This window comes from Sinocyclocheilus rhinocerous, unplaced genomic scaffold (assembly GCF_001515625.1).
Source record: "Sinocyclocheilus rhinocerous isolate Xijiao unplaced genomic scaffold, SAMN03320098_v1.1 scaffold3254, whole genome shotgun sequence".
NCBI classification, from domain to species: domain Eukaryota; kingdom Metazoa; phylum Chordata; class Actinopteri; order Cypriniformes; family Cyprinidae; genus Sinocyclocheilus; species Sinocyclocheilus rhinocerous.
Genome location: NW_015652273.1, coordinates 145,080 through 168,682, shown reverse-complemented (window position 1 = coordinate 168,682; position 23,603 = coordinate 145,080). Strand labels below are relative to the sequence as shown.

Below are 23,603 nucleotides of genomic sequence, written 5' to 3'. Positions count from 1 at the left end.
TTGATTTCCTTATGAGAGGTAGTTTGGTTTAAAACGCTCAAACCCACAGAGCAACCGCACATTCGTGCATTCATCCACAGGTACTATCCGGTGGAGACAGCATCCGTACAAACATAAACACATACCTGCCCTCTCGTTTCACCTGACAGAGCTTCCACAAGCAGCGTGGATATCTGGAAGTGTAGGGAATGTGTGACACGGCCACAGAGGATGACCCTAAAATGGCAGAGGGGGCTGGTTTGGTGTCAGACGGCCAGACGTCTCCCTCCGTCAGATCTCCAGAGACTGCTGAACTGACCCAAACTGGGGACGATCTCCCAGGGGCCACCCTAACATCCTACAGCCCACTGCGGGCACTGCATCGGCCCTGGTGCTTGGTTCTGGTGCTCATCTTGCTGGTTCTCTCTCTTCTTTTCAGCTGGGCGATGGTACACCTCAGCTTGGGGGCTCGGAGCAAACCCTTCAGGATTTCTTCCAGCTACAACCAGCCAGTTCTTTAAAATTGTAATAATATTTCCCAAAATTACTGTTTTTACTGTATTTTTTCATCAACTAAATGCAGCCTCAGTGAGCATGAGAGACTTCTTTGAAAAGCTAAAAAAAAAAATGCAATGATTCCAAAATTTTAACCGAGAGTGTTAGTGTTACTGTTAGCATAACATATATCTAGTTCTTGACCAAATAGTTATTATCAAAGAATGACAGGTTCTGTGATTTTTTTTTATCTTCTGCTTTTTACAAGATTAATATGATCTAAAGAGGAAATGTCTTTTTCTTTTTGATTTTTAGAGGGAAAAACTCAGAAAATGAGACTGCTGTCTCTTTAATTTCTGTAAAACTTCATAGTCATAAACTTTGAATATAAAATATTGTAAGTGATTGCAGGGCAGAGGTGTCAGACGGCCAGACGTCTCCCTCCGTCAGATCTCCAGAGACTGCTGAACTGACCCAAACTGGGGACGATCTCCCAGGGGCCACCCTAACATCCTACAGCCCACTGCGGGCACTGCATCGGCCCTGGTGCTTGGTTCTGGTGCTCATCTTGCTGGTTCTCTCTCTTCTTTTCAGCTGGGCGATGGTACACCTCAGCTTGGGGGCTCGGAGCAAACCCTTCAGGATTTCTTCCAGCTACAACCAGCCCGGCGACATGGAGACAGCGACCTATGACCCCCGCTTCACCACCAACTGCAGCATACGTGAGTGTTGGAATCTTGGAATTCTTTCAGTTTCTCAAAGTAAATGGTTGGCTTAGTTTTCTCATGCTAGTAGAAACAAAACTTTTTGATGCGATATGATGTGGCTGTGAAAGTTTGGATTTGTATTCCGAAGTCCAAAATCAGTGATCAAAAATTTTCTTTTTGATTTTTAGAGGGAAAAACTCAGAAAATGAGACTGCTGTCTCTTTAATTTCTGTAAAACTTCATAGTCATAAACTTTGAATATAAAATATTGTAAGTGATTGCAGGGCAGAATACTGCAATGCAAATGTGTCTGTGATTTTCATCTTATTGTCAAAGTACAAAAATAGTTAAATAATGCATTCATTTTTTTTTCTAAATAGTGTTGTAAACCTCTCAATCAAAAGTTGAAAAAAAAGACAAATGTAATATGTGTTTTATGCCCAGCAGCAATGCATTTGCCTCAATGCAAATCTTTGCATGTATGTATTGAATGTTTTTTTTTTTTTTCTAACACTCAGCCTATGTAAGGAGAGCAACTGCCTCGTGCCACTTCCTCATTTGAACTACAACATTTACTATAGAACATTCATGCTTTTTAGATCAACGGCAGCAGCTTGATGTTTTCCTCTTGCTCCTTTTTTTTAAATTTTCTCTTTTTTCTGCTCTGTGCTTCCTGATTCAATAACTGGCGGGGAAATTGCCCATGTCTGACCGCAGGGAACAGAACGCTGCTTGTCATGCAAATTCAGAGGCAGACAGATCTCTAATTGTTTCAGGGTTGTGTAGTTCAGTAGCCCAGTTTTTTTGTGTCTACCCAAACAAATCCCTCCGGGGGTCACTCCGTTAGACAGGCTTTTCTCGTCCTGAGGCACGCCGTGTTCCTCTGTTCTTGCTGCTAAATGCCCTGTTCTCTCTAGCTCTAATCCACCCCCGCTTGCCATAATAGATATTAGCAGATTGACATGCTTTACAGCGTGGCTTGCCTTTCTGAGTTGTAAACCTCTCAATCAAAAGTTGAAAAAAAAGACAAATGTAATATGTGTTTTATGCCCAGCAGCAATGCATTTGCCTCAATGCAAATCTTTGCATGTATGTATTGAATGTTTTTTTTTTTTTTCTAACACTCAGCCTATGTAAGGAGAGCAACTGCCTCGTGCCACTTCCTCATTTGAACTACAACATTTACTATAGAACATTCATGCTTTTTAGATCAACGGCAGCAGCTTGATGTTTTCCTCTTGCTCCTTTTTTTTAAATTTTCTCTTTTTTCTGCTCTGTGCTTCCTGATTCAATAACTGGCGGGGAAATTGCCCATGTCTGACCGCAGGGAACAGAACGCTGCTTGTCATGCAAATTCAGAGGCAGACAGATCTCTAATTGTTTCAGGGTTGTGTAGTTCAGTAGCCCAGTTTTTTTGTGTCTACCCAAACAAATCCCTCCGGGGGTCACTCCGTTAGACAGGCTTTTCTCGTCCTGAGGCACGCCGTGTTCCTCTGTTCTTGCTGCTAAATGCCCTGTTCTCTCTAGCTCTAATCCACCCCCGCTTGCCATAATAGATATTAGCAGATTGACATGCTTTACAGCGTGGCTTGCCTTTCTGAAGCACCTGCCACTAGAGCTCGAATTACCTGCCACCCGAAAACGTGCTCACTTGACGTACTGATTTGCAAAGCTGAGGATTGTGTGTGTGTGTGTGTGTGTGCAAGAGAGTGCAAGAGAGATGTGCTTGATAAGGCTTGAAATTTCCCTTGAATGAAATAAAGTAATTGCTGTAATCAAAAGAGCTCTAAACATGACACTTTTTTACTTTGTTTTTGGCATGTCAGCTTTACTTAATGATCTAGAACTAACGTAAGACAATAAAATACCTAAACATTTTTATGTTCTCTGAAGAAAACGTGAGTGGCTGCAAAACTCACTGTCATAATACAAAGTTGTGGGTGGTTGTTAGCAAACAATAACAGTAGTTGCTATGTACAGTAGTTGCTAAGGTGTTCTGAGTGGTTGTTAGTGTTTGTTTGTTTGTATTTTTATTTTATAAAAAAAAAATGACAGCTTGAGGGCTTCAGTCAGATGGTTTACTGTGCACAATGTATGCAATCACAGATAAAACTGCAGATGAATTATGTTCTGAAATAAATAAAGAATATCTGTGTGCTTAGCCATTGATTAATACAATCAGCATCCATGTCAAATAAACTTAAAATGCCATGTTAATAATGTCCTCAGTAGCTCGAATTGTGTCATTAAACATTAAAAAAGAAAATATAGATCCTTAACACTTCAGAATATAATCAAATGCAATTTATTTTAACTTCAATCTAACATTCAAAAACAAATACAGGGTATAGATATATCAAATATCAAAAGCAAATATGATATAGTAATCTGTTAATAAAAATTATAATAATATTAATATTAATATTTATATTAATATTAATAAATCCACTTTTTTGAAAGGTAGTGCTGGATGTTTTGTTGTCGTTTTTTGCCTATTATGACGCCAGACAAAACAGATGTATATGTTGCTATAATCCAGTATGTTGACATTTGTATTTTTATACTGATGTTCTTTAATGTGAATTGTGCCTATTAAATTAATAAACAAACAAACTAAATCCAGACTGGTCACCTATAATAGTGCATCTTTCCTGAGTTACAGTATGTGGCTATAATGTTATGTACTTGTTTGTTCAAAGTATGAGCACGTAATAGTAATAGTGATGTTTGATTTGGCAATGAAAACACATATTTTTGGTTATGTAGCACCACTCACGGTGCAAGCATTCAGCAACCAACTATGTGTGTTCAAAAGTGCTGTCACCTTATCTCAGCAGAGCTACAATGAGAGCTGCGGTCACCTCAGACTCAAGACAATGTGGAGGTGTAGATCATCCAATCATAAAACGTTAACTCACTCCCTGTTTGTTGCTGTCTCCGTCATCTGCTTTTTGCTCCCTCCGGCAAACCTGATTTTGATTACACCACTATCATAAAAATGTGTCTAGCAGGCTGAACAGAGTTCTGCAGAGGTTTGATGAGGTCCATTTATATTCTTTGAGTTATCCTCTCCTTTTTTTTCTTGTGGAACAGCATAGTGAACGCCACTGCAGTTCCTTACTGTGAGTGCAAAGTGAAGGTGTTCAATTTCCCTTCATCTCTCACTGTGAGTCAAATGACTTCAGAGAAAGTGCCCCTGGGTTGATTCATTTCTCGATCACTTATATAAGAAGCTTCTCTAATTAACTTATTTGAATGCACTGAGAAGTAAACCAGTTAATAGTAAATTTAGTTTAAAGGTTAGAAAGATTAGTGGTCATGTACCATCACTGTTGTTTTTTTGTTTGTTTTTTTGTTTTTTGCTGCATAGGTAAATTTGATTTGATTAAACTATTTATAAGACAACAATACCATTTAAGTCTACATAAAATCAAAATTGCCCTATGTATGAAGCTATGCATTAAAATACATTACAACATTTGTGCTATGCCACTGGCCTAAAATATTATTATTGTTATTTGTAGTAGATTATTTCATCTTAGTTAATTAATCTTTTAAAAAGTGGCAAAATCTCAAATTAACAATTAATTCTGCTCACCAACATGCGGTCCTTCTTTTAATCATGCAAGTGAAGTTATAAAAGATGACAACATGCATATTGATCTCTGAGTATACTGGGAGCACATGTGCACAAACAACTCAATTTCCCTCAACACATTCTTATTTCGTCATAAACCATTCAAGAAAACAGGCCGCATCCATTCATGCATTTATTATAGCAACTGACAATAAAATACCTAAACATTTTTATGTTCTCTGAAGAAAACGTGAGTGGCTGCAAAACTCACTGTCATAATACAAAGTTGTGGGTGGTTGTTAGCAAACAATAACAGTAGTTGCTATGTACAGTAGTTGCTAAGGTGTTCTGAGTGGTTGTTAGTGTTTGTTTGTTTGTATTTTTATTTTATAAAAAAAAAATGACAGCTTGAGGGCTTCAGTCAGATGGTTTACTGTGCACAATGTATGCAATCACAGATAAAACTGCAGATGAATTATGTTCTGAAATAAATAAAGAATATCTGTGTGCTTAGCCATTGATTAATACAATCAGCATCCATGTCAAATAAACTTAAAATGCCATGTTAATAATGTCCTCAGTAGCTCGAATTGTGTCATTAAACATTAAAAAAGAAAATATAGATCCTTAACACTTCAGAATATAATCAAATGCAATTTATTTTAACTTCAATCTAACATTCAAAAACAAATACAGGGTATAGATATATCAAATATCAAAAGCAAATATGATATAGTAATCTGTTAATAAAAATTATAATAATATTAATATTAATATTTATATTAATATTAATAAATCCACTTTTTTGAAAGGTAGTGCTGGATGTTTTGTTGTCGTTTTTTGCCTATTATGACGCCAGACAAAACAGATGTATATGTTGCTATAATCCAGTATGTTGACATTTGTATTTTTATACTGATGTTCTTTAATGTGAATTGTGCCTATTAAATTAATAAACAAACAAACTAAATCCAGACTGGTCACCTATAATAGTGCATCTTTCCTGAGTTACAGTATGTGGCTATAATGTTATGTACTTGTTTGTTCAAAGTATGAGCACGTAATAGTAATAGTGATGTTTGATTTGGCAATGAAAACACATATTTTTGGTTATGTAGCACCACTCACGGTGCAAGCATTCAGCAACCAACTATGTGTGTTCAAAAGTGCTGTCACCTTATCTCAGCAGAGCTACAATGAGAGCTGCGGTCACCTCAGACTCAAGACAATGTGGAGGTGTAGATCATCCAATCATAAAACGTTAACTCACTCCCTGTTTGTTGCTGTCTCCGTCATCTGCTTTTTGCTCCCTCCGGCAAACCTGATTTTGATTACACCACTATCATAAAAATGTGTCTAGCAGGCTGAACAGAGTTCTGCAGAGGTTTGATGAGGTCCATTTATATTCTTTGAGTTATCCTCTCCTTTTTTTTCTTGTGGAACAGCATAGTGAACGCCACTGCAGTTCCTTACTGTGAGTGCAAAGTGAAGGTGTTCAATTTCCCTTCATCTCTCACTGTGAGTCAAATGACTTCAGAGAAAGTGCCCCTGGGTTGATTCATTTCTCGATCACTTATATAAGAAGCTTCTCTAATTAACTTATTTGAATGCACTGAGAAGTAAACCAGTTAATAGTAAATTTAGTTTAAAGGTTAGAAAGATTACTGGTCATGTACCATCACTGTTGTTTTTTTGTTTGTTTTTTTGTTTTTTGCTGCATAGGTAAATTTGATTTGATTAAACTATTTATAAGACAACAATACCATTTAAGTCTACATAAAATCAAAATTGCCCTATGTATGAAGCTATGCATTAAAATACATTACAACATTTGTGCTATGCCACTGGCCTAAAATATTATTATTGTTATTTGTAGTAGATTATTTCATCTTAGTTAATTAATCTTTTAAAAAGTGGCAAAATCTCAAATTAACAATTAATTCTGCTCACCAACATGCGGTCCTTCTTTTAATCATGCAAGTGAAGTTATAAAAGATGACAACATGCATATTGATCTCTGAGTATACTGGGAGCACATGTGCACAAACAACTCAATTTCCCTCAACACATTCTTATTTCGTCATAAACCATTCAAGAAAACAGGCTGCATCCATTCATGCATTTATTATAGCAACTGGAACCCGTAGGGGCTTGGACCAGCAGCCTCATGTTTCCCAGTCTATATCCTTCCCCATTAAGCTGTGCAGCTGTCAGGGTCTAACATGGTGATGCTCGCTGCTGTACAGCCTGGGATGGACCGTGGAGGTGTGCCAAGCCTTTCCCCCAACCATCAATCATTCAGACCCGCGAAGCTGAGTGAGTGAAATGAGCTGTGCCGTGAGCGGGCGAGAGGCAAGAATGTGAATCCCAGGAAAAGTCCAGTGGGGATGACACTTAGTGCTTCTCTAGTCAGACTGTGGTGTGCTGAGGGATGTGGGCTCAAATGAGGAATCTTGAGTCTTTCTCGGGGGACGGCTTGTCAAGATATGTTTGAAGGGAATCATATGACAGTGTTGATTGTATTAAGAAAATCTAGATACTGTATATCAAAACAGTATGTTTAGTGCTGATGATGTCCTGATGATGATTAGTGATGATGATAAAGATCAGATGCCAGAGCAGACTGCATCAGATAATCCCTTTTGAAATGCAAGTGCACTTAAATGTACTGAATGTAGCATACTGCATTTTTTTTTTAGATAAATAAAACACCCCTTATAAGTGTGATTAAATAGGGCACACTTCCATGTTTCTTAACAAAATTAAGTACCCTTTTGAAAAAGTGCACTTTGTAATATTATTGAATTGAAAGCTTTACTTTAATGATTTTTGCTTTTACTAATCTAGTAATTACTAATACTAAAAAAAAGTACACATTTTTTTTTTTATGAGTTGATTATACTAAGGCACATGTAAAACACTTGATTATAATTGTATTACATTTAAAGTTAACATTAAAATGCACTAAATTGCATCATTACAAATGTGTAATTACACATTTTCAAATGCATGACTTACAAGTTTCAATAGATAAAATATTGAAATATGCTTTAGTTTAAGGTTAGAAACATTACTGGTCATGTACCATCACTGTTGTTTTTTTGTTTGTTTTTTTGTTTTTTGCTGCATAGGTAAATTTGATTTGATTAAACTATTTATAAGACAACAATACCATTTAAGTCTACATAAAATCAAAATTGCCCTATGTATGAAGCTATGCATTAAAATACATTACAACATTTGTGCTATGCCACTGGCCTAAAATATTATTATTGTTATTTGTAGTAGATTATTTCATCTTAGTTAATTAATCTTTTAAAAAGTGGCAAAATCTCAAATTAACAATTAATTCTGCTCACCAACATGCGGTCCTTCTTTTAATCATGCAAGTGAAGTTATAAAAGATGACAACATGCATATTGATCTCTGAGTATACTGGGAGCACATGTGCACAAACAACTCAATTTCCCTCAACACATTCTTATTTCGTCATAAACCATTCAAGAAAACAGGCCGCATCCATTCATGCATTTATTATAGCAACTGGAACCCGTAGGGGCTTGGACCAGCAGCCTCATGTTTCCCAGTCTATATCCTTCCCCATTAAGCTGTGCAGCTGTCAGGGTCTAACATGGTGATGCTCGCTGCTTTACAGCCTGGGATGGACCGTGGAGGTGTGCCAAGCCTTTCCCCCAACCATCAATCATTCAGACCCGCGAAGCTGAGTGAGTGAAATGAGCTGTGCCGTGAGCGGGCGAGAGGCGAGAATGTGAATCCCAGGAAAAGTCCAGTGGGGATGACACTTAGTGCTTCTCTAGTCAGACTGTGTTGTGCTGAGGGATGTGGGCTCAAATGAGGAATCTTGAGTCTTTCTTGGGGGACGGCTTGTCAAGATATGTTTGAAGGGAATCATATGACAGTGTTGATTGTATTAAGAAAATCTAGATACTGTATATCAAAACAGTATGTTTAGTGCTGATGATGTCCTGATGATGATTAGTGATGATGATAAAGATCAGATGCCAGAGCAGACTGCATCAGATAATCCCTTTTGAAATGCAAGTGCACTTAAATGTACTGAATGTAGCATACTGCATTTTTTTTTTAGATAAATAAAACACCCCTTATAAGTGTGATTAAATAGGGCACACTTCCATGTTTCTTAACAAAATTAAGTACCTTTTTGAAAACGTGCACTTTGTAATATTATTGAATTGAAAGCTTTACTTTAATGATTTTTGCTTTTACTAATCTAGTAATTACTAATACTAAAAAAAAGTACACATTTTTTTTTTTATGAGTTGATTATACTAAGGCACATGTAAAACACTTGATTATAATTGTATTACATTTAAAGTTAACATTAAAATGCACTAAATTGCATCATTACAAATGTGTAATTACACATTTTCAAATGCATGACTTACAAGTTTCAATAGATAAAATATTGAAATATGCTTTAGTTTGCCATGCATTCTTGTCAGTGCATTTGGCAGTACACTTTAGCCATATATCGAAGACAATAAAAGTAAACTGCTCTGTTGTGCTTTAAGCTATAATACTTTTTTTATTATTATTATTAGTGTAAATAATGCAGTCAAGTGTCTGCAAACAGTATATTCAGTTCACACTGAAGTACAACATACAGTTCAGCTGGAGAACGTCAGCAACTACACAATCTCACAGTGTTCTTGCTGTCAAGCATCATTGTAGCAGCCCGGTATCTTGCAAACATGATTTTATTTTCAGGCAGACTGCTGTTTCGCCTCAAAGACTAATGCAAGATCAATTGTTGTACACAAATCAAATTTAAAAAGCCAGGAAAGTATTTGTGATATTTTCCTTTCATTTACCAGTCATTAAAATGTCCCAGAAATAAATGTTTAGCCCACTGGCCTAGCCCAACTGTTTGTATAAATCAACAGTAGCAGATGATCTTGGACTGAGCTTTGCTTTAGGTACTGAGCATAAACAGCGAAAGAAAAGCTTGGGGAAAAAAATAATAAATAAAATGATATGCAATTTTACAAACAAACTACAGGCCATGAGGGTCTGCAGATCGTCGCCAAATTGGTAATTGAAGGCATAACTCATTGGGGCGTTCACACTGACAACAATTTGCAGCGACAAAGTGAGTGGAAATCATTCATTTTCAATTAGCATTGGCAATTTGAGGCCCATCAGTGAGTTGGTAATGCAAAAGAGTTGAGTAGAGTTTAACTTTATGCAAATGAGAAGTGATGCAATGTGGCAACTACCGATGGGAGTGCAAAGAATAAAGGTCATGTGATCTGCCCCATTATACAACACTGCAGTCAAGTTGAAATGGCTACTGGAGATCAGCAGTACTGCCACTTGTCAACCACCAGTATTAATTCAGTATGAATTAAATAATTATTTTGTTTTGTTAATTTGTTACCAACATATAGTTAAAAAGTGTGTGTGTGTGATGTGTGTGTGTGTGTGAGAGAGAGAGAGAGTGTGTCTCTGTGTACAGGTTTATATATCCTGGTGGGGACTTAAACCTGACTACACACAGACTCATGGGGACTCGTGTCATGGTGGGGACCTAAATTGTGGTCCCCACGGGTGCAAAAGCTTATAAATCATACAGAATGAAGTTTTTTGAAAATCTAAAAATGCACAAAGTTTCCTGTGAGGGGTAGGTTTAGGGGTAGGGTTGGTGTAGGGCAATAGAAAATACGGTCTGTACAGTAGAAAAACCATTACGCCTATGGAGAGTCCCCACAAGGATAGCAAACCAGACATGTGTGTGTGTGTGTGTGTGTGTGCGAAAAATCAACTCCAATCAGCAGTCAATAAAGATATCCAGGTCTTTGATTCGTCTCACTCTACTTCTCTGTTCTTGTCCCATCTCCAGCACCCCTCATCCTCTCCTACTGTTCCTGCCCTGTAGGCATTCACATCTGAAATGCTCTCTCTCTCTCTCTCTTTTTTCATTCTTATGTAAAAGGGAACAAATTATTCGTAAGAGTCTGCATTTATTAACCTCTCTTGCCCCAGGTTCTTCACAGAGATATTTAGAAAGTCTACCATTGACAGAGCAGATTGTTGCTGAGCTAACATGCATTAGAGATTTCCAAAGAACCTGTGTTGAATGTTTTTCTAGGAGAAAGGTCAGGCTGTGTAGGTGGCACTTGCATATATTTCCTGTGATAGAAAGATAGTACATCATAACTATCGTTTTATGGACTTGTTTCATTTCATCTTGTGAAATAACTTGAAATGAAAAGAAAATGTTATAACGTATGTCAGCCATGTAGATTGGTTGTCAGACCAAAATGTCTGACATTTTTCCCCCAGTTGTATTTGCTACAGAGATAGTACAACATTTTCACCCTCACATACTTTCACTGTATGAATTTATATCTGAATTTCTTAAAGAATATCCTGACTACTCTTTTCAAGTGAATAAGGTTGTCAATCTCTATCTCTTTTTTTTCAGTTCATTAGGTCTGAATGTTTCAATGTACAGTATCATCTCCCTCAATTGAAAGATTATTAATGAATAATAACTTACATTTTGGTTTGTCGATCACACAAAATAATTTTATTGGTTCAGAAGAAAATAGCAAACCTCTAATATAGCAAATAAGACATATTAATTACTTTTATGGTGCTTCTTCATCCTTTATGAAGCTTGAAAACTCCAATCTCCTTTAAATGTAGTTACATGAAACAGATTGGCGTACGTTGTTAGTTAAAAAAAAATAAAAAAATAAAAGATAAATCTCCTTTTGCCAAAAATAAAATCATATGGTTTGGAATTAGTGTGAGCGAAATAAAGTCCGTGATAAAGTATTCTCCAGCGTCTCCTCGTCCCTCGTGTGTGTGCACCCGTGACAATGACAGTATTGTCATTATTGAATGATCAGTTTCTTTTAAAGCTGAATCTGACTGTTCTTCTAAAATCGGGTCTTCTCATCAATAGCTTCAGACAGAAACGCCAGACAGTAATGTCACACGGCCAGAGAGTGTCAGAAATCTACTCTCCCAGCCATCTTCTGAAGTCTCAAAGTATGTTTGCTTTAATCTCTGGAGTCGCTTTCTCAATCAACTTTGAAAGGCAGCAGTTTGAGCTGTAATGTGACTGCCCAGATTTGCCAAGCACTAGGGTAACATCAAGGAACGGGGCCACCATGGAATCAAAGGGGCTTTATGCCTCTGAGATGTAATGAAGCAGACAGACTTGCCTCCCATCTCTCTTGGGCATCCTTTGATATAAAGACACTGGCTCTTGTGATACCTCTTGCATGGCCTTTCTTGACCTGGTCTCAAACATGGAACTACCATGTTAGACATTCTATATCCTGTGAATGTATAGCCTCAGGGTTTGACATTGTCAGCCATGCATGCCTCCACCAAAAAAAAAAAAAAGAAGACCCATATAGTTAAAGCAAAATTTCAGGTGGCCAGGGCTACTGTTCAACAGTGGGCATAGTAAGAAGAACAAAAATGCTAAAGGGTGTTATAAAAACATTGAAAAGAGAGGGTAACATGATTTAAAAAAATAAAACAAGATGGAGTTAAACTTCACATACAAAGAAGCAGCCATGAAACATGCCAAGCCACATCTCCGATAAACCTTGGAGTTTTGACACACATAATAATAATAATAAAATTGTCAGTTGCCAGAAGACTCCCAAGTTGCATAGTCACTAATGTTTTCTTGAGTAGACATTTGGATTCTGATGTGCTGTTCTGCTCCTGGAGGGCCACTATTCTGCAGAGTTTAGCTCCAATCCTAATTAACCACAACTCACCAACTAATCAAGGTCTTCCGGATTACTAGAAACTTCCAGGCAAGTGTGTTGGGTCAGGCTGGAGCTAAACTCTGCAGGACATTGGCCCTTCAGGACCAGGACTGATTTAAATCATGTCCTTTAAATCAGCGGTTATCAGACTCACCAAGGGTGTCCACACTCATCTCCTGGAGGGCCGCGGTCCTGCAGAGCTTAGTTCCAACCCTGCTCCACTACACCAACCTGTAGTTTTTTTGGTAATCCTGAAGACCTTAATTAGCTGGTTCATGTGTGTTTAATTAGAGTTCAAGCTAATCTTTTCATGATTGTGGCCCACCAGGAGCTGAGTCTGGCAGCCCTGATTAAAATATGTTAGTGACCAACTCACCAAAGCTAATTAGCCAAGTTTTGCTTACAGTATCTGGAGTAAGTCACTATATCCTTCTGTCAGTCTAATTCAGCAAGTTCCATTGTGAAATTCATTGAGATTCAAGTAATCGCTTAGTGAATATCTTGATTTTTTTTTTTTTAGAGATATAGCAGTCTCCATTGGTGAACAGATCAGTCATTTTAGTCGGATTGTTTCAATTCAAATCAGTTGGTCCAGCTCCCAAATCTATTCTGAATGATTTGTTCATGAATCAGACTGATATGGAATTCATAACACAAGTATGCATTGCATTATCAGCATTTTAAGTTTTCTGTTTCAGGTCAATTACTTTAAATGATAAGCAAAACTTCAAAGCAAATCTTGCTGAGCAAGTTAGTTAAAGCAACACTGTCAACAAAACCTCATAGCTAAATAATCTGGATAATTGGACAAATGAGGTTTGAAATTGCAACAGGAATGCAAGAACGTACAATGCAGTCTCAAACTTGCAATGTATTGGCCAAGCATTCGCGTCTGAATTTGCATGCTTGTATAGAGCAGTGTTTCCCAACCCTGTTCTTGGAGGCAGCCTAACAGTACACATTTTGGACATCTCACTTATCTGACACATCCGTTTCAGGTCTTGGAGTCTCTGCTAATGAGCAATTTTTTTATTTTTTATTTTTTTCAAATGTGATTGATTAGGAAGAGTTCGAAAATGTGTAGCACCGGGGTCCCTCAGGGAACAGTGTTGGGAAACATAAGCATAGAATATGTTTATGGCCTTAAAGTGCCCCTATTATGCCATTTTTACGGTTCCTAATATTGTTCTTGTAGTCTCCTACAACAGGATTACATGCATGCAAGGTCAAAAAACTTTTCGTTTTCTCAAAATATGCATTTAATATCACCTCATTTTCCAGCGATTCTCAAACAATTCGTTCGAAGCAGTTCAAAGATTCAGTCTCTCTAAACCCATCCTTTCCGTGAGCCTGCTTCATTGCCCCTCAGGCACTGTGGAATAATCTGACAAAGACAAATAATGCCAGGGCCTTACCTCAGCCAATCAAGTGTGGGTCTGAACAGTTCATTGAGCTCCTAAATAGATGCCCCCCATTTCGTCTGTTGTCCTAAAGGAGAGTCGGGTGTAATTCAAGTGCATTAACTTTACGGCTTTCCCTGTACATCAAATGCATTGACTTGGACTGCCCCAACTAACACGAGGTGTGCTCGTTTTCTCAATCCATTTCTGGAGGCCTGTGTGAAAATCTCATGTTAAGGGCTGATCACTGATGCTTTGATAGGGACCAATCATTTTTAAAACTGAAAGTGAAGTTCTCATTTTCATATAATCATTTCATATAATTCAGTGAGATGAAGGTAAACAGATTGTCTTCCTGTTGATGATGAAGAGCTCAGGCAATAGAGTGTAGATTTTAATTCCCCTTGGACTACTTATTTAATGAAGGTAATATGATTTTTAATACATAACTGAGATGAAGAGAAATAAAGGTGCAGTTAATAAAGCCTTACACTGAGATTGGCAGGATAAGAAGAACATCCTTTGATACTTTTGATATGACCAACAGTAGTGACTTGCAGTTTGCTGAATCAGATGTAATGCAGGCTGACTGAGAATTTGTGAATGAGCTGTTCTAGACAGATGAGTTATGAATCAGTCATTAATTTCATGAATCAGACTTCTTCTGTTGCACTGTATTTTTGTTGCCGCGTTCAGCCAGTGAGTAGAAATCAACAGGAAGATGGTCTTGTTTTATTAGTATTATTATTATTATTATTATTATTATTATTATTTATTTATTTGATTATTTATTTGAAACATTAGTGAAAAGAAAAGAAAAGAAAAGAAAAGAAAATAAAAAAGAAAAGAAAAGAAAAGAAAGGAATATTTCTGTCAGATCTTCATTGTACAAATTGGTGCATAACAGGAATGATCCAATAAAGCTTGAATCAATGAAGGGGAAATAGATGTTAAAAAGGTACAGACAGAATTAAAATGTCAGAGGAAAGAAGGAAGGAAAGAACTGATACATGATGGAATGGATAGGAAAATGCAGGTATGAATAAAAATAATCATGATGAGATTATCAGGAAAACAAACAGGTCAATGTCTGTTTAAGCCTGGTCTGTTTTATCATTTTCAGTCTAGTCCAATTTCAGATTCATCATCAGCTTCTTTGATAACAGCAGACTCCAACCAGCAAACATACCACTTTACAGTGTTGTATTATCAAAATCTTAACATGAGGATGTCAGCAATGTGCAATGAACTTGCAGAGAAACGTAATTTGCTTTTTTTGCCTGGTCACATTAGACAGATTCTCAGAATCAGGATGAAGAAAGTGCTCTTTTTGAATATTGTGCTTAATGCTATTGAGAAAAGCACAGCGCGTCCTGTATGAGTCAGAGCAAGAGTGTTATCTTGTTTTGAGAGAACACATTTCAGTCTGGCTTAGTTGTATCTGTCTAGAGTGCACAATACGCGCTGTGATGTTGTGATGTAACGAACACACACACACACACAGACCTCATAATCACTCAGATCTCCACACTGTGTACACTTCACATTCAATATGTTTACCCTATGGCCCCATTCACCTTCACAGAAATGTCTTCTCTCTTTGTTGAATGACAAACGTTCATATTTAATCAAGGCCAAAGTGACTCAAAGAAAGAGTATTAATAATTCATGTCAGTGGCTTGTGCATTAATTACCTGTTTTGATGCACAAAACAAACTGTTATATCATTAGCAAACTAGCTTCTAACCCTTCAAAAATCTGTCCGTTGTGACATCGATGTGAAATAGGCCTCTTGTTGCTTATTTTACATTTTCACATTTTATGTTGAGAAATGTGAACAATTTAAAAAAATGCATGAACTTAACATGCTGTGTGGCCTACTTCTTGTTAGACAACAAAGATGGAGGAAATGGAGTCTGAAACCGAGTTTCCAACTGTCTTGCTGTGACCTTCATAGGCGATGTGTTTCTGAAGGAGTCATTAAATTCTCATTCTGTTGGTAATCATTCTTGTTGTTTGAGAGAGTATAAAAGCGACTTCAAATATTTCAACAGAGTGAAACCAGATATTCAGTGAAAGGGAAATAAAATAAAATAAATACATAAATAAATAAATAATGCAGGAAACTTATATTATGACTATAAATTACAACATGGCCATGGTCCATTTAGTGTTTTTTAAATATTATTTTTATGTAACTGCCATCATCATCATCATAAAAAAAAAAATAAAAAAAATTATATATATATATATATATATTATTTTATTTTTATTTTTTTTATTTTTTTTATGGAAAAAGCAAAAGTGAAAAGCCTTTTCAAATTCTTCTGGAATTGTAACCCGGTTAATCTGGAGCTTTTGGACAGAAACACGCGTTTAATACGATGTTCTCAGGACTCACAGCATGCAGCAAGATATTATGTTTTTATTAATGATTACGAAGGCAAATATTTAATCAATCATATGGTGTGCATGAAATGTGTGGCTTAATCTTGAAGGATCTTACTGGAAACTATATTTCAGAGCCTGATTCTTGGTGACTCATGTTTCAGCACATCCTCCATGCAGTGTTTACAAGGGTTTTTTGTGCCGCAGCATTTGTGTCGCAGAGCCTGCAAACCTTCATGAGGGTCATTAAGCTTTTTCCCCATGTGCAGTGACAGATTGAGCGTCTTTTATCTTAGCTTAGCTTTCAGCTCACTGATATGAATGTTTGCCCGCTAGTGGTACACATATGACTCACTGTTACAGCTGACTGTCAAATGTCTGACGAATAATAATGAAATCATTTTAGTACTGACACACCGACGCTAGTCTGACATATCCATCACATCTTTGTTCTTTTATCACAAAGCCTAGCTGCATCAGAGCAGATTGGTGTATTAACACCTCCTCGACTTTTGTTTCTCCTCTTTTTCTTTACTCACCATACACACACAGCGTTTGATTTAAATACTTTTTTTTTCATTAGCAAGGCTGCCATGCTGAAATGTGAAGCAGGGCTATTAATTACTATGCCATTTACATGAACTGATGGTTCTCGCTCAACGCATGTAAATGTGTCTGCAGTTGCAGTTTGATGCAATACTAAGAGATGAATGAAGGGAGTCAGATGGGTTATAGGAAATAATCCATTCCTGACTTATCTTTAAAAACATGATGGATGGATGGATGGATGGATGGATAGATAGATAGATAGATAGATAGATAGATAGATAGATAGATAGAGATTTAAGCGCTTGAGTTATTAAAATTTGAACCAAGTTCCCTGAATTACAGTGTTTTGCAGGTGTTACATCTAGTTAATCTATTTTTTTTCATTAGCAAGGCTGCCATGCTGAAATGTGAAGCAGGGCTATTAATTACTATGCCATTTACATGAACTGATGGTTCTCGCTCAACGCATGTAAATGTGTCTGCAGTTGCAGTTTGATGCAATACTAAGAGATGAATGAAGGGAGTCAGATGGGTTATAGAAAATAATCCATTCCTGACTTATCTTTAAAAACATGATGGATGGATGGATGGATGGATGGATGGATAGATAGATAGATAGATAGATAGATAGATAGATAGATAGATAGATAGATAGATAGAGATTTAAGCGCTTGAGTTATTAAAATTTGAACCAAGTTCCCTGAATTACAGTGTTTTGCAGGTGTTACATCTAGTTAATCTAGTGCAATAGTGAATGGAAACAGGTGGGAAAACAAAATCTAATTTGTGTAAAAATATTGGTTCTGTAGTGTAAATGTGTGATTCCATTGTGAAAAATAAATGCACTTAATTGTATTTAATATGCGATTGTAGTGTACTTCAAATCTTATTTAAAATATACTTGTAGATAATATAATCTCAATTAAATAAAAGGCCACATAAGTTTACTTTAAAAGAGAACAGCCTTGAGTTCAACTAACTGCATTTAATATAAATTTAAACTTTAATACAGTTTCATTTTAATTGTAAATAACATGACAAGTGTGGAAAAAAACAAAACATTAAAATCACTTCACACTTTAATTAATTGATAAATATCTAAATGCTACATACCACCAATTTAATTTCTTAATATTTTATTTGTTTGTTTGTTTGGTATAAAAATTGGTAACCCTTGATGGAATCAACTCCTCAAGTCCATAAATATTTCATGAGGACAGGGTCAAGATTAAGGGTGCATGATTTTGATCATTATCACACTCAATATATATATTTTTTTCCTCAAAAATAAAAAAAAGAATAAATAAAACCAGCTCTCTCCAGATACCTCCGCTATCTCTGCATCATACATTGACGTACTAGCAAGAGTTCCAGGTCTTTTCAATTCTGTAATAATAAATTGTTTAAATTATATTAAAAAAAAAAATTCAGAGTTGAGGAACCAACTCTTTTAAAGTATAAAATCCCCCATTATCAAATCGACTGCTAAAAATTTGGAAATCCTAGCTCAGTGTCCGATATTTAGTTAGATGCTTGTCTTGATTTCGGTTACACTTTATTTCGATAGTCCACTTTAGACATTCTACTAACTATAAGTAACTTTGTAACTACATGTCAACTACATGTCAACTAATTCTCATTAATTTGCAACTACATGTCTACTAACTCTCAGAGTAGACTGTTAGGGTAGGTTTAGGGTTAGTAGAATAAGTTGACAAAGAAAGTGTTATTAGATATTAAGCAGACAGTCTACTAATACTCTACTAACTGCTAGTTGACATGTAGTTGCAAAGTTACTTACTGTTAATAGAATGTCTAAAGTGGACTATCGAAATAAAGTGTTACCTTGATTTCTAGTGGCTGAAGCCGTATTATCTGAGATGAACATTTCTCGTCATGTGTCTTCCCAACAAAATCTGTCATCACCCAGATCAAGGGTGCGTTATGCCTCTGTAGCCACCAATGATAAAAGCACATCTCCCTTGTATTTTTATATATATTTTTTAAAGCAGGAAGTAAGTGAATCACATCAGTGAGCCTGTTTTTCCCCTCATTTTTCTTTCTATACAATCACTCTCTTTATCATTGTCAGCAGTATGATGAACCCCTGGTGAGCCGGTCCGTTTGTACAGCTCTGCGACTGTCTTCCATTTGCATAGATATGCAAACCTCGGTTACATCTCGTTGTGTTCGCTGAGATGCTATCAGACTCAACTCACATAAATCCAGTCGCTACGCTACTTATCTGGGCCATTGTTCCGTCCTATACATATTCTAAAGCGTGTTAAGCTAGCGCTCCGTATGCAAAAAGAAAAAAAATATATATATATGGCACCATAGTAAAATGATCCATATCTTGTCCCGCAAAAGGGCAGAAGCTGTAAATGTTTATCTTAAAATGTTATCCTAGTCATCTCTTTAGAACTGTGCTTGAGTTCTCATTACATTAACACATTTTTGGAGTTTCTGTCGTATCTTCATTGGACAGGAAAGGGCTCTTTGTGTTTTCATTTGTTGATAGCCTTTGTCAGTGTTCTAAAGCGTGTTAAGCTAGCGCTCCGTATGCAAAAAGAAAAAAAATATATATATATGGCACCATAGTAAAATGATCCATATCTTGTCCCGCAAAAGGGCAGAAGCTGTAAATGTTTATCTTAAAATGTTATCCTAGTCATCTCTTTAGAACTGTGCTTGAGTTCTCATTACATTAACACATTTTTGGAGTTTCTGTCGTATCTTCATTGGACAGGAAAGGGCTCTTTGTGTTTTCATTTGTTGATAGCCTTTGTCAGTGTCCTCTCCTGTCATCGAAGCCATAAAAAAACAAGTGACTACTGAGAGCCTTTTCCTCTTTTATGTCTTCTTTCTGCCTCATTTAGTTTACCAAGTGCTGAATTTACTTGAAGTATTTGTGTTTGTTTGCACAGAAGCTTTTAATGTAACCCTCTGATTTACTCTCTTGGTGGAAAGTCTATTGGAAAGACATAAAGTAAACCTCTTCGTGGTAACCTGTTACACCTAATGTACGGTTGTAAAAGAAGATGTACGAGAAAACAATGGTAATTAATTAATTAATTTGATTTTGGGATGAAACATTTTTGAGAGCATAAATATGCGTGCCGAGGTCTATAAACAAGTGAGAAATGTATTAAAATAAAATATTGATATAGAAGCGCATGGTCTTTATTATTATTATTATTATTACTATTACTAGTATTATTATTATCATTTTATTTATTTATTTATTTTTTGTTAGTTTGGTAGAAAATTTTCGGCAAGGTTGTTTCAGGGGGGAAAAAAATAAAAATTAAAAACAGTCTATATTTTCTCAAAACCAGGGAAAGAAAAAAAATCTTTATTTATTAACAAGCCATTTCCCATAATCACTTTGTTCCCATGAATGCATCCACTGCTTGGAAGCATGTAATTTTATATGCCTAACACCGGATTGTACGAACCTCAAGCAAAGCTTGTAAGTTGCATTCCAGCAGACATTTTATCCTCTGTAATGCAGTGGATCGCTTGAGGGCAGCTATGTTTCTTCCCCCATGTTTCTTAATGAGGGTCAGACCCATCCCTGCAGCCCTGCATGGGGTTGAATGAATTGTCTGTTGATGGAAGGGCTTTGAGGCCATTTGTAATATGGCCTTCCTACACACTTTCTTCCCTGCCTTTCTGTTCCTTTACCTCAAAACCATGTCCTCATTCGCATTCAACAGCTCTCCGCTGCCCTCTTATGCCTCCTCAGACATTTAAAAAACGGTCGAAGACGGTTTCTCATTAAAGTTTCTAAGCTCTTGAGCTGAGGGATACAATTGTTAGCCCATATTTCTCTTCTTCTTTTCATCTCTCACAGTTCTTTTCTCTCAGGTTTCTCAGTTTTCTCAAAATATCTCATTGACTTCCACTCAACCAGGTCAATTCCTGAATGGCAGCAATTGCTCGTTCGGAAGAGAGGATTGCGGCTGGCAGCTGGTTCCAGGAAAGGGCCCACAATGGAGGGCCCATCCGTCCATTCCCCAAAGCCTCAGAAGCAGCTGTCCATCACCAGGTGCTCCGCCTAAACATCTTAAGTCCAAACAACAAAAAGTGCTGTTTGATGTAGATAAATAGTTAATCAAGCACAAGTTTGAGTAGCAACCTTGATAAATGAAAAATAAAGAAAAATAATTTAAGCAGACATGGTTAATAAATAATCTTTATTAATGATTGACAATTAGCTTTTGACTGGTTTTAGTCTGTTTTTTTTTTTCTTTGGGGGGATGATATTTTGTGTAAGTTTGTTTCATGTTTTTCATCACCCTGTCTGGCAGGGGCCTTGCTGGCCATCGACAGTCAGCCCAAAGGTCAGCGAGGATCAGCCCAGGTGCGAAGCCCGCTTTTCTTCTACCCCCTACGGAACGCCCCTTGCATGGTAAGAAGACGACGTTTCTGCATTCCGCAAGCAACTGTAATGCGCAGTGTTTCTGTGAAATGGGGCTCTGGATCTCTTAAGAAATTTGGTTTCCATCAAGCCTTATTTGCAAATATATTCTACCCTATGCATGCAGCGATCAATGCTACATCTATAGAAATGCTCTGAATACTGATATGGTTTATATAGCGTTTAGGATAATGCAGCAGGAGGTAATGGCGACAGATAAGTGGAAAGAGATAGTATGTTCAAAAAATAACATACTATGTACTTATGATGTTTCTCCACATGCAGTATGTACTGGAGGCTGGATGCAGGTAAAGTGGGACATTAGGATTTTGTTTCTTTTTCTGTATAGTGTAGAGGAGATCATTGGTAGGCCTATTGTGAGTCAGCTTGCTGTGTGATATATTTTATAACGGGTGTTTTCAAACCCTCAAGGACCCTAAAAAATGATGTCCTTGCAGGGGACTCAGTTCCTAAAATTCAAATTCAACTATTTCTTGTCATGCATTCACCTTATTTTGCAACACAGAAGTATTTCCTGTGAATGTTCCAGATTTCAATTCATTAGCCGCTATAGGGTAATAGTTAGAAGAATATAAAAGTGCAGTAAATGGTAAACCTATTTGTGTTACAACCAATGTGTTTATGATTATGATAATAAATGTAAATAATATAATAACAAATATCAATATCAAGCAGCATAACAATGTTGTACTGGAAATTCACACACATTCAAGTACAAATGGCTGCACACACTCTTACATTAAAAATAAGGTGGCTGAAAGAGACATTTATATGTTGAGGACAAAAAAAAAAGATGATTCCAAAATTAAATAAATGCACAGTTCTGTCATAAAACTCTGGATGACGCAGGCCGATAGGTTCTAACTCAATCTGATACAATCACATCATTATTCACGTGGCACAGCTGATTGGTTTATTCTTGCATCAGCAGCAAATGATCTTGCTGCTCAACATTCAAATACTTCGCTAGTGCTTGCTGTAGCAGTTGCAGTGCATTTCAGAAACCCTCCACCTTCCCCAGCTCCACCTGTATAGATCTGCTATGAGTTCATTTCATGTAGGTTATATATGGGGGTAATTCCATATGTTATATGTGCAGCAGCAGTATTTCTATGAAGGTAAAAGAGTAGCAAAGCTGGAGATCTTGTTTATTTGAATGTGAGAACTTGTCATATATTCGTATTTGTAAGTTGAAATTTACACTCACAGCTCTAATGTGAAAAGCTGAATCTATTGATTTGCACAAACAGACAACAATCAAAACACCCGTGTTTTGAATTTTAAGTTGCAGATTAATAACTACAAATGTGTAAAAGGACATATTTACTTTTGCACTTTACTTCAGATTCACTGCACAACCACAAGTCAGCACTTACAGCCTCTCAGATCTGGCGCTTTGACTTTTGCTTCTCCTTTCGCGATATTTCTGTAGCAAAACTCACTTGTGCACTTGTACATGCAGATATAAGAGAGCAGAACTGGGTGGGGGGTGGCTGGGGTGCGAATGAAGTCATTTTATTGGTTGATGCCTGACCAATAAAATTTGATGGTTTCTTTGCGTGATGACGTCACGCAACAGTGGCAGCCAATGTACCCTTTTATATTTCTGTGTTGTCCTCATTTTCTTGTGTAAATAAATTACAAAGTAGTCTTGAGGTAAAAGACCATGCAAGAACATGAAAAACCAACTGCTGGCTGCTGATGCACTATGGACCTGGATAAACATCAGTTTGACACACATCAAACTATTATGTAAAGGTCTTCCAATACAAAAGTATTTCTATTAAATGTGCTGGCCTATTCCATAGTAAGTAAAATTTTAGATGAAAAACAACGTCATGTGTAAAGTATAAATACCACTGTTAAAGTTAAAGTTGAAGGCTTCTGAATACAATAAGCACTTTTTTTTTAATGAATTTTATGCGTTGGCCTGTAATGTGTACTTGCTATATTACACTCATATTATTGAGAAATTACTCCCTTATTTACATAAATGTTTAATCATGTTTCATTTTTCATTATGCCTTAATAGCTTTATATTGGCCTTAATGGTCATTATACTGTATAAAGTGGTTCAACATTTATTTATTTATTTTTATTTATTTAGTCATTTAGCAGACACTTTTATCCAAAGCGACTTAGCACGGTAGAGTCGATGGTCTTTATACTCTTCGGTCTTCACACGAGAAGGCCGTCACGCGACGGCTGCCGCGGTAAACTAAGCTTTTTCTATACCCGTCTACAAAATACTAAATTAATTCAGCTGGACACACTTTCCTTATTTTTTTC

At 36.6% G+C, this 23,603-nt stretch overlaps 1 protein-coding gene across 1 annotated transcript in view; it reads left to right on the top strand.

Annotated features, from left to right (window-relative positions):
- Window positions 1-23,603, top strand: part of LOC107714274 (leukocyte tyrosine kinase receptor-like) — a gene marked incomplete at its 5' end in the record, with an annotated part of 255,294 nt that overhangs the window by 176,169 nt on the left and 55,522 nt on the right. Inside the window, 4 exons of the mRNA XM_016520089.1 lie at window positions 419-487; window positions 1,069-1,196; window positions 20,727-20,921; window positions 21,184-21,284. Of these exons, the coding sequence (XP_016375575.1) occupies window positions 419-487; window positions 1,069-1,196; window positions 20,727-20,921; window positions 21,184-21,284 (493 nt within the window). The remainder of the gene's footprint in view (window positions 1-418; window positions 488-1,068; window positions 1,197-20,726; window positions 20,922-21,183; window positions 21,285-23,603) is intronic.